General features: G+C 40.5%; 1 protein-coding gene across 1 annotated transcript; it reads left to right on the forward strand.

Annotated features, from left to right (window-relative positions):
* Positions 1-3,264: 3,264 nt before the first annotated feature.
* pyroxd1 (pyridine nucleotide-disulphide oxidoreductase domain 1) lies at positions 3,265-10,462 on the forward strand. Its single transcript, XM_061714322.1, has 13 exons — positions 3,265-3,558; positions 3,670-3,750; positions 3,843-3,962; positions 4,178-4,306; positions 4,638-4,711; positions 4,825-5,009; positions 5,108-5,205; positions 5,348-5,450; positions 5,549-5,661; positions 7,685-7,807; positions 9,586-9,723; positions 9,856-9,945; positions 10,203-10,462. Exons 1-13 carry the CDS (start codon positions 3,478-3,480, stop codon positions 10,359-10,361), a joined length of 1,494 nt encoding a protein of 497 aa, XP_061570306.1. The 5' UTR covers positions 3,265-3,477; the 3' UTR covers positions 10,362-10,462.
* Positions 10,463-11,992: the final 1,530 nt, after the last annotated feature.

Here is an 11,992-nt window from a genome sequence, read left to right on the forward strand (position 1 = left end):
CAGCCACTTTCTTTCCATCTTTCTTTATATTTTTCTGTCAACACCCCCATCTACTTACATGCTTGTTCAAGAAGCAGTCTGTGAGTAAAGGTCATGATTATGCCGAAACTTAATTGTACTCACATATCAAACAATGTTTTATGCATCTAGATTTTGAACAACCTTCTTCTGACAACTTACCAGATGTCATTCTACCCCAAAAAAACAAATTTGGGGCGATCTGGTAACTTTCCTATGGCGAAATGTATGTTTACGATCCAGACGGACAGTCAATGCATTCCCATTTTTGGCTTATTGGCATTTATTTTCCTGGGTTCAGAACTGGGTGAATTTGGTCATCTCTGTTAATTCCCCACAGATTAGGTAGACTCAGGCAACCAGCCACAAATTTCCCCACAACACAAAAAAAATCACAATAATCTGTCATTTGGCGCTTATTTTTCTTCCCTTGAAAGTTTGTTCTATGTGCCTAAACTTTACTTATGATCCGAAGCATTCAAATATTTGACAACATTTATTACCTTCAATGTAGCAGGTTTTAACACGTGAGAATTAGTCGTTCCAGGGAGTTCAGGTCATCTAGAACAATAACTAAGGCTGAAATTCTATTAAAAAGGTTTTCTGCAGACTTGTGTATGATGATGGGCCCAGGATTGGCTCCAGCCCCGTCCGCTCAGCCTTTCCAGGCAGAGCAATGTCATTGGTGAACCACACAGAACACTATTCTTGCTCCGCCCCTAATGAATTCAGCACAGATCCAGTGTTGCTGTGACACTGACGGGGAAGGATCTCCGCAGCATTCTTAACAGAGTCCTTCACTTCCCACCCAAGCAAATCCGTGCCACCCCCGAAAGCTCACCAGCAATCTCATTTGGACGAGAACAAACATTCATTCATGCAAAAGAAGCTCATTGTTCATATTATTTTAACAAAAAACATCAATAGAAGCTCACGGTAAATTAAACATTGAACTTGTAAAGATTGTGTCTAAATTAAATACAAAAGTCATTCATGCAGTCTCTCCCCTTACACAGAATCTCGTGAACGTGCAGCCATCAAACTCCTGAAGAACACTTGCACCGGCCTCAGCAGGCACACACACACTCCTCACTCACACATCAGCTGATGAATGCACACATTCAGCTCCCATTCATGCATCTTTTTAGCATGCTTTATGTTTATGCTCCTGAGTGTGAGCTCACTACCCTGACTGTTTACTGCCCACATTCATAGCACGCTGCCAGTTCTACAGCTTCCTTTTGTTTTCTCTTCTTAATCTCTTTATCTTCGCATGGCCTACTGGTTAGATGTGTCAACTGCCCGAGGCCTCGGGTGTAAACGTTTGCATCCTCTTTTCACTTTAATATTGTCTCTTATTTCATTCAATCTATTCCATTGCCCCCTTTTTTCGTGAAGATCAGCTTCACGAAAAAATGTAGGTGGACCAGCGGTCCTTAAAACACACAATCAGCCAAGAGAGATGGAACAAGTCAGCACGAAGCCCTTTTACGGTGCAACAAGGCGACAGTAGAAAAGGGAAGAAATGAAAAACAATGGCTGCCTTTTAGTAGCTGAAGCTGAAGATGCAGGCCGGACTCTTCGTCACACCAAAATGTGGTTAATTGGGTTTGCTCTGTCAGTCTCTTGTCGAGGAGTTTGAAAAAAGGGTCAAAAAGACTGCTCCAACGCCAACTATTAAATTAATAAAATGGTTTATTACAATAAAAAAAGGCATCAAACAGAATCTGGGGGTTTTCTGAGTCAATTGTGATAAAAAAACAGGACAAAACAAAGAGAGTCTCATGCTTTTTTAAAGGATGAGGCTGAAACCCTGCCTATAGCAGCGGCCAACCATCACTGTCTTGTCTTTCCTTCTTTTGGTTCACCTTGGTGCCAGCTCGGGGACTTAAACCTGGGTCCTCCAGACCCAAGCCCACCTCTGTCACCACTAGGCAGCCACTCCCGTCCCATAGGGCTGGCAGCGCACGGCTCAGTGCAGACTGAATGATTCCTAACTGGTCTGCCAACATCCTTTGGAAGGTCCCGGTTGCCAGGAAACCAAGTGTGGTCAGTGCTTGTAGTGGAACAGGTATTGCGTGTTTCCTCCTCATACATCTCTCTGAGGTTGGACCGAAGTCAGCACACAGAGTTCCAAGAGGATGGATCTTGGAAAACTGAAACGGCTGAACGTTCACTTATTGTGAGCCAAAATAAATCATTGTGGTCCCTGAACACTCATTCCCTCCTGATCCTGGCATTACCAATGTCCTACCACAGAGCCAAGCTATTGTGTTTTGCAGGGTACACCGTTATCGTGTGCCTTTATATGTTCAGACCAGGTGCTTAATTGGGAAATTGTTGCAATTCAACTCCTGTGAAACTTAAATGGTGATTTGGGAACTATCATGCCCTTCACATGTGGTATTGTACTTGTTGTTTCCTCATGTTTTTACTTCACTGCATCTAGTGTTACCAAAACACAAAACCATAACCTTGAAATGTGAGTGAGGGACTGGAATTGTTCACGTTCAAGTGGAAAGTGGCATACGCACGTTTTTTGTGCACTGCACTTTTTGTACATTAGATTCAGCAACACAAAGGAGATATAAGAAAACTAAAGTCATATCTCAACCCTAGAACATAGACAGCAATATATAATAGTTCTCAAATATGCCTTGAAATGTAAATGAAATTGGTATTTTAAGATGAAAGAATGCAATTTGTGCTTTTTAATAATACATTTCCATTCATTATAATGAATCTTGTGAATCTTGGGCTAAAAGATAGTATATCGTTTAGGCGAAAATTGTGTAAAAATGTGCATTGTTTAGAGTTCAAAGAGCTGCAGTGACCTCTATGTTGGTCAGAAAGATTCACATCTTATTCTTGAATGAATGCTTAGAAGGTTCCCTTTAAAATGATACCAAAGACAATATTGTGAAACATTGACAGATATCCTGTACATGAGTTTAAACCAGGATATGCACCAGGCCAGCATCTAAAATTTAATTTCTGAAGGGGGTGGGTAACTTCATGAGCTGATAACTGTGATACAGCTGCCACTCAGGAAGGTTATCATACCAAAATATTATCTATAGACATAAATCTTTTCAAAAATGATAAGCAAGTTTTGTCACCTTGAGTGGTACTGATATCTGGTCTGGCCCATAGACTATTGATGCAGATGGCGTTTCAAAGAAAAACGCGTTGCTCTGGGCGTTTAGAAAACTTCCTGCTTGCCGTAGATAATTGTAAACACGGAAGTGACGTTACTGACGGTAGCACGCGTGCTAAAACTGACTACACACAAGTAATTTAACATTAAAATCTTTCCTCAGTTCGTGCTTAAATATATATATGTATTCACTTATATAAACTTTTGAGTGAATAAGAGAAGTTTTTTTTTTTAGACCGCTACTTAGTGTGTTAAACGTGTTAAACATGTAGAGTAGCGGTATTAGCCTTCGTGTTGGAGTAATGATGGCAGGTGAAAAGGAGAAGTCGTTTCAGTTTGTGGTCGTGGGAGGTGGTATTGCAGGCGTGACGTGCGTTGAACAGGTGAACATGAACTGTTTGCGAGTTAAAGTCAACTGTAAACATGTGACCTCGCTGTGAAAGCGACCGTGTTGATGCCATGTAGCTGCTAAACTCCCATATTATCATTGCCAGCTGTCGAGTCAGCTCCCGTCTGCAGCCGTGGCTCTGATCACCGCAGGTCCCCACATCAAGGCAGTGACCAACTACAAACAGGTCAGAAACATGGCAATGGCTTTGCTTTTTTGGTGCGTACTGATTCTCGCAGGTAAATTAACTTGTCACTGCCTTTTGTCGTCCCTGTAAAGATATCAAGAACCCTGGAGGAGTTCGGAGTGGAGGAGCAGCCGTCCAGTGTGCTGGAGGAGAAATATCCCAACCTTACTGTCATCCACTCTGCTGTTAAGTCTCTTCACACACAGTCACATGTAAGTATCTATGCATGTATGAAGTGTACGTCGAGAAAGGCTCCTGGGTAACTATTATCTGTGTACTACTGCCACCTAGTGGACACCTGGTTACAGGACACGGTTCAAGCTGGGAACAGAAACGGGCTCAAACGAGATCAAAGCAATAAAACAAGTGTTGAATCTTCATATTAACATTTAATCCCATTTCCCATTGTATTTGCTCTATCAATCAGACTTTAGAAACTACAGATGGTCGTGTATTTGGTTATGAGAAGCTGTGTATCTGCAGTGGAGGCAGACCGAAGCTACTAACCCAGGACAAGCCTTATGTGCTGGGGATACGGGACACAGACAGTGCCCAGGTACAACTCAAAGCCCCTGGATCGTTGTTTGGTTATGTATGTGCATAACATGTGTATGAATACATTGGTACTACTAAGCATCCTCACTATCTATCTATATTTCTTCACTTTTCAAAAACTTTTTTGATAAAGGTTTTCATATTTGAATGTTTGGTTATGCATCTCGATAAACATTTACTTCACATAGTTATCAATTATGATGGGATACACGCTTGCAAATTAATGAAATTTCTTGGTAATAATTAAACTGACAAGACTGAAAGTGTGATCTCCTATTTGATAGTAACAAAATAAATTCATAACAAACAGACCACTTTCTGTTGTCCTTCAGGAGTTTCAGAAGCGCTTATCCAAAGCAAAAAGAATCGTTGTCATTGGAAACGGTGGGATTGCCTTGGAATTAGTGTAAGTTTACTCCAGGAAAGATATTCTGAAATTTGATGAAAAATGTTTCATATTCTTCTGAGTTTAAAAAGACATTTCAGGCCATAGGTGTGAATGAACATTATGCTTTTTAGGTACGAGGTGGAAGGCGTTGAGGTGATCTGGGCCGTGAAGGACAAGGCCATAGGAAACACCTTTTTCGATGCCGGCGCAGCACAGTTCCTTATCCCGTCACTCAAGGCCGACAAGCCAGATGTTGCTGCCACCTGCAAACGTCCTCGTTACACAACAGAAGAACCGCTACAGACCTTCACAGCAGGTTTGTTTTTATCTGTGGAAAAGAGAGAAATCGCTATAACTTGTTGTGTCTATGTTCCAGGACCAGTCGTATATATCTATGTGTTTGTTAAATCTTAGATAGAAACTCACGTGGACGCAATTCAAGTACTACAGAGTCTGGCAGTGCTCTTGGTCCAGATTGGCATCTAGGAATAGTCCTACGAGGAGCAGAGAAGGTGATTCTTTGTCTTAAGTATTTGGGTTGGCTTGAGAAGATTGTGGGAAATAGGCCATGCAAATAAACAGTTATGACTCTTTGATATGTTATATTCTTTTCCTGATCTCAAAAGTCTCTTGACTTTGCTGATATGTGTTCAGGTGTCCCGCAGAGTTTCAGTGGAATACCAGTGTGAAGTGAAAAAGATCCTCACCTCTGAGGAGCTTCTTCTTTCCCCCGAGCAAACACTAAAACCTGATAGTGGTGAGAACCTGGTTTGCTGCTCAAACCGCTCATTTATCTATATCTCTCGCACTCCCCCTCCCTCGGTTTTCATTCCTGCTTTTCTTCTTTCTCACCAGGATCCTGGCCAGTTTACATCCAGCTGACCAATGGCAAGACGTTTGGCTGTGATTTTGTTGTCAGTGCCACTGGCGTCGTGCCAAACACTGAGCCATTTCTCCACGGCAACACTGTGAGAAAACCGCTCAAGATGCAAAGCAGAATTTATTAGTAGATTGATCTGTGTTTTGTTGGGAAAGTGGTAAATATGCAGTCACCAACTGGCATCTGGACGGGTCATGACAGATTTCTCTTATTTTTCTTGGCTGATTCCAACATGTGGAAAGTAGTTGCTGCAGACTTTCACAACCGAAGGGCTCCCTTCACATAGATTAAAGGAAAAATTAACTATTCTGTGTTTAACAAGTCTTTCAGCTAGATTATTACATATATGGTAGACTTAATTCAATAGCTTTTTAAGTGGAAAATTGGTTTTAATGACCTCTATAGTCATGTGAAAAAGAAAATATACCTTGTTTCAGTTCTCAGGCTTTAGCTGCCAGGATTTTAAAATCATCTGGTCTTTCTTTATTAGAGTATTATTATCAAATACGGCCTCAAAGGAACCACAACACTAAAAGTAAGCAAATAGTCCTTCGAAGGAAATTGAAACTGAATTTTCCCATGAAACCTGTCCACTTTTTACCGTCCGTGGGAATTTAGAGGATAGTGGCAGCCAGGTGCTGCTAATCAAATCCACTTGAGCGTTGATCTTCAGCAGCCGGTGTAAACACCTCTGTAAAAGCAAACATTTTGATAGTGCAGACATTTGGCATTCAGGTGTGTGTTAACACAATGCATATAAGCAAATATCAGTAGTGATAGTAGAGGAGCAACTGTTGCTGTTCATCAGGCTGAGAAAGTGTTATGAGGTAATTTGTAAACAAATGCATCAGTAATGAATCTGTAACCTTCAGTTAACGTGTTAAAATTCATGACTACTATTGGAAAACGTCCCAAGTTTGCTTTGTTTGGATGGTTTTCCAGGAGAGATCTTTCCTTTCTCTAATATGGTAGCAGAGCTTTTACAGAGCTGTATCTGAACAAACCACAAGTCTTCTGGATAAATGTCCTCTGGACAGATGAGGCCGTGTTTGGTGACAGCTAAATGCATATCGGCATATCATCACAGATACTTCACCTGTCAAGCAGGTGGTGGAGGAGTGATGATTTGGCCACAAGACTTTGTCGCTGATCACAAACTCCTATGTACACAAAAAAGATGTTAGAGTCAAAGTTGAGAGCATTTGTCAGACAGTAAAAGGAGCTGGAACGAGGTTCCCACATTGAGACAACAATTGTAAACAAACCAACAACTCTACAGCAAAATGATTGATGTTTGGCTTGATTGAAGATGCTCTGACAGCATCTTAAACGAGCTGCGTGTAAACTAATACCCACAGCCCAAAGTAAACTGTAGTAATGTAAAGAAGAAAGGAACACGATGACTCCACAGCAGTAGGAGAATGATGGTGTCATAAAGAAAACAATAACTTACATTTTCTGAAACTAAAGGTGTTTTTACAAGCCTTTGAATGATGGCGTGTATTAAGTTTTTCCACATAAGATAATTGTTGTAGCCTAGTCTTGATTCAGTTTTAGAGACCTGAAATGGTTTCTGTTTGTGTCTCTTTCTATTCCCGTTTCTGTTTGTTCTGTTCTAACCCCCTATCCCTCTTACATATATGTTTAAAACTAAAAAAAATTAGAGATTAAGAAGATTAAAATGCATATATATGCTTTAAGTTTTACCAAACTTGGTATTAACTATTAATATATATGCAGACAAGGCAAAAAAAAAAGAAAGAAAGGTTTTTCGGCATTGGTTCTGGATTTCAACGTAGTATTTCATCAAAGCTCGAATGAATCTAATTGAAGCTTAATTAGGATCAGATTTATTTATTTATTTTTTTTTAATCTGTAAAACCTTACAGTTAAAAATAAGCTGTAGTTTAGGAGTAAATAACAAACAGATGAGCTTTAATGCTTTTATTAGCCTGCAGAAAGCTACTGTATTTGAACTAGAGCCACAGTTTTCATGTAAACACTTTCACTCATTTATTTATTCATTATTTATTTTTGTCTCCCACGGTGAACAGGCAATACTAATCATGTGTGTTTACTCTGTGATAATCATTATGTTTTGTTGTGTTTAGTTTGCGTTGGCGGAGGACGGAGGTCTGCGGGTAGATGATCACATGATGACATCAGAGCCGGATGTGTACGCTGCAGGAGACGTGTGCACTGCATGCTGGGAACACAGTCGGCTGTGGCAGCAGGTAAAATGACTTCACGTTCTCTTCGTTTATCCGGTATTCTGTGTTTTCCTGCAAACTTTTTTTTATTAGGTTATTTGCAACATGTTACATACCAGCCCTCTGATTTATTTAAACTGTTTGTTTCTTTTGATTTCAATGAAAATCCATCATCCAATTTTATTTTGGCCAAAGTTCACATACAAACATATTTAGGCTTCAGGTGTCATTTCAGAATTTTTTTCAAAAACTGCAGTTTTTCTGGAAATTTATTTATACATCCTTAAAAGAAGTAACAAGTGAGTCTTAAATGATGGTTTTAGAGGTTTAAAGGCAGGCGTGTGTGTATGTTGTGTCTGGTCTAAAGCGGTGCAATTAAACCAAACCGACTAAAACCAGTTCTCTGAAACATCCATCATTGTTGTAAATTACTTCAGCTCTAATTGGCAATAATTTTGAACAGTTAGTTTGTTGATACAGCGGAAAGCTCCTGCTTTTGTGTGTAAGGAGAAACTGGAATATTGGCATCCTGAGGCGGGAATTCAGTCATTTTTTCCTCTTTGTCCGTTTGAATGAAAGCCTCTCTGTTTCCTGTGTTACACCCGCGCATCACTCAGACCGTAACCCTCCTTCTACCCTCCAGCTAAGAGGAAACATGCTGAGTTTAGTCTGGAGCCTTCCCATGCAGATGACCTCCAGATCTCTGTCCAGAACAAAAAATAAATAAATAAGTAAAGAGCACTCAGACTGGAACTCGGGTGATCTGACTTTTCTTAAGATGCAGACTGGATGAGTCGCTAAATGGAGTTCCCTAAAGTTGGATCTCTAAAAGGGGCGACACTCACCCCTGTATTAGTTCAACAAACATGTTCATAAGTCGGGGTGCTGGGTAAAATGTATTTGGGAACAAAATAATGTTTTACAAATTAACTAATTCATACCTTTCAATAGAAAGTAAGAAATCGAGTTATGTTGTTGCTTTTTGAAAAATGTGTGTTTGCTCAGAAATATTGCTTCAAAAACAAAAGAAGAAACAACATGTTCTTTCTTTTTCATACTTCTTGAAGTTGAGCTCGTTCAAAAAGAGACTGGACCAAAGTGTAAAGCTGCTCTACATTCTGATGAATCAACATTTTAAACTAGTTCTGGAAATCAGGAATGTAATTTGTTCCAGACTAAAGCGAGCGGGACCTCCAGGAGCTGTCAGAGAAACACAAATCAACCTTCAGTCTGATTTGACTGTCTATGTTTGTGTCGCTCTGTAATTACGCCACCAAACACGGTGAAAGTTCCTCTGCAGACTGCAGCTCGCAACGCTGAGTTTCCTTTGGTTTACTTCCTTTATGTTGCTCAGAAATGGCATCGGAGCAAATAGAGCAGATCTCACGAGCAGTGGAGCTGGTTTTTACTAACATTGCAGCAATATAGCTCACTACTCGCCTTGAAAACCTATTTGTTGTGGTTGATATTATCACCAGAGTCTCATCTCATGCAGACTCCCAGATTCCTTGACGTCACAGACGTCAACAGCTGGTTCGGAGCATTTTTGTCCTTTGATGCGCTCATGTATCTGGTTGTGGTTGTGTAAATGGGGGCCTCACTAAATCCCTGACCTGCTACGCACTGAAAACATTTGCTGTACTATGAAATGAAAGACGCAACAAGACAGGATCTTATCTGTTAACTGTTGAGCTTCCAACGAAGAGCTGATGCAGTGTGGTTGGAGTTTAGCATGTAGCTGGAAAAGACTAAGCAGTGTTCAGTGTTGTGTGTAATAGATTTCTATCTGAACTTGATTGCAGATGCGTTTGTGGACGCAGGCCCGGCAGATGGGCTGGTACGCCGGCCGCTGCATGGCTGCAGATGTCCTCTCTGAGCCAATCGAGCTTGACTTCTGCTTTGAGCTCTTCTCCCACATCACAAAATTTTTCAACTACAAGGTGAGGCTGCATTTGTCTGCAGGGCAGCGGGGTTGTTTAACTAATGTATTAATCATCAACTGGGAAACGGCTCTCTCATTACCTTCAAGGGTCACATGTCCACTCTGCATCATGTTTCTGCTCGTTCCTCAGGTGGTCCTGCTGGGAAAGTTCAATGCTCAGGGCCTTGGGCCCGACCATGAGCTGCTGCTGCGCTGCACCAAAGGCCAGGAATATGTCAAGGTGACACTAATAAGAAGAGTGACGCAGTTATTCTGTTTATATTCATGCATCTGTGAATACAACCTTTGAAGGAGGCTTTTGTTGTTGTTTTTCCATCTTGACAGTTGGCACTCTTATCTTCACGTTAATGTGGTGAATAAATATTTGAAGGAGTATGTACTCCTGGAAGCACAAGCAGAGGACGTTTAATATCAAAAGAGAAAATGTCAAAACAAAGTCAAGTTTTCAAACAGAGTCCTCCTAATTTTTCTGTCCAGGTGGTCCTGCAAGGAGGGAGGATGGTGGGAGCGGTGCTGATCGGGGAAACAGACCTGGAGGAGACTTTTGAAAACCTGATTCTCAACCAGATGGATCTGACACCATATGGAGAGGAGCTGCTCAACCCCAACATCGATATAGAGGACTACTTCGACTGAGCACTGCTGATGTGTTAAACATCACAGTGTTATGAAGAAGTCATGACAGGGATGCTTAATGACAAATAAGTCTGTAAAAGGAGATTTTATCTTATTTCTTATCAAAACTTTAATTTATTTTTAAAGTAAAAAGAAAACTTGATTAAATTGTGTTTGTCTGTTTTAAATGACTTTTTTTTTTTAATTTTTTCCCCTATAAGTTACAGGATTAATACAAACCTCATACTTTACATTCAGAGTTAAGCATACAGACTAGAAAGAGACGTCTTTAGTAGTGACAGTATTATGTTCAGGGGATTAATGCTGTGTGCCTGTACAAATATTCATAAGGTTACTTAGGTTAATCTTAAGTACACTGCTATGTTTGCACTAGAGTTGTTTGAGGGCAGGTTGGGAATTGTGCAGAATCAATCTTGCATCAGTGGTGTGACTAAAGAGTGCTGTCTAAATGTTAGTAGCCTGGCGGCCACACCCACTCTCGGTGGGAACATTCTCTCATGAAATAGGTCTGGTACCATTTCCACCGACACAGAATGTACTTGACCAGCGGGCCGGGGCGGTGGGTTTTACGCAGTGACTCTGTAATAATAATATTAATAATAATAATGATGAGCTGGCTTCAGAATCGCTAACAACATCCAGGATCAACAAGGAACCAGAATAATTCTTTGTATCAAAGAGGAAAAGAGTTCATTTCAAGGGTGAATACTTCCACAAATCACATTATGACAAACTGGAAAAGGAAAGGGTGGATATGAACTAGACTTGTCCTACTTTTTTGATAATCAAAGTTAATAAATAAATAAAAAATCAATATTCTCTTAGTAGAGGTCTGCCTAAACTGCAACTGCTGCCTAAACTGCAGCGACCTCTGTGTTTCAACACTTAAAAAGAAACTACTCACATTTTTGTTTTTTTATTGTAAGAGTAATAGACATAGACAATATGTTTAGATAATATGATCTAAAACACTATTAAAGTCCCATTTTGAAAGGATAAAAGAAGAGTGGTGTGTGTGGTTGTCACAAGAGGCGGAAAAGACTCAAGACAATCTCTGACTTCCACCTGTCAGGTTTCCCGGAGGCTCTCGCTTTCTAGGTCACTGCCCTGCCAGCAGGGAAATGCCTAGAATGATTTAGATGTCTGTCTTTGCTGATAGAGGCTGGTAACCTATAGCAACAGTGGCTCATGCCTGCAGGGGAAAAATACCAAAAGCATGCATATGAATAGAAAATGGCAGACTGGTTGGACCGGTCAAGGCACAACATTGTTTACAGGAATAAGTCAACAGTGTCACAGGTTTCAAGATAAAATTAAAATATTTACATGGAAAGTTGGACGGTTGACGCAACGGGATCCCCAGTACTCTTGTGTTTGATGCTACCAAGCAACCCAACACGCAGCAGAACAGATATTATTACGGATATGGGAATACACAAGGCTTGTCACAACATGCTGCTTTTATATATTCCAGACGATTATGCATCAACTTGTCCTTTTTAAAAGCCAAGGTTCTTAAAGGGCCCATAAAAATAGCTCTTTGCATACAGAGTTTGCCTTTTACATAGATAAGGGATGCACTGACAGTGATGAGCTAGTAAAAGCAGCCTTTTATCTCCTGCACAGGGTTC

This window comes from Cololabis saira, chromosome 23, assembly GCF_033807715.1.
Source record: "Cololabis saira isolate AMF1-May2022 chromosome 23, fColSai1.1, whole genome shotgun sequence".
NCBI classification, from domain to species: Eukaryota; Metazoa; Chordata; class Actinopteri; order Beloniformes; family Belonidae; genus Cololabis; species Cololabis saira.

What these genes read in the sequence shown, in the direction of transcription:
- pyroxd1 (XM_061714322.1), top strand. Translation starts at nt 3,478, where the DNA reads ATGATGGCAGGTGAAAAGGAGAAGTCGTTTCAGTTTGTGGTCGTGGGA. An exon ending in GCGTGACGTGCGTTGAACAG is followed by an intron (nt 3,559 to 3,669) that starts GTGAACATGAAC and finishes TATCATTGCCAG; the next exon opens with CTGTCGAGTCAGCTCCCGTC. An exon ending in ACAGTCGGCTGTGGCAGCAG is followed by an intron (nt 7,808 to 9,585) that starts GTAAAATGACTT and finishes ACTTGATTGCAG; the next exon opens with ATGCGTTTGTGGACGCAGGC.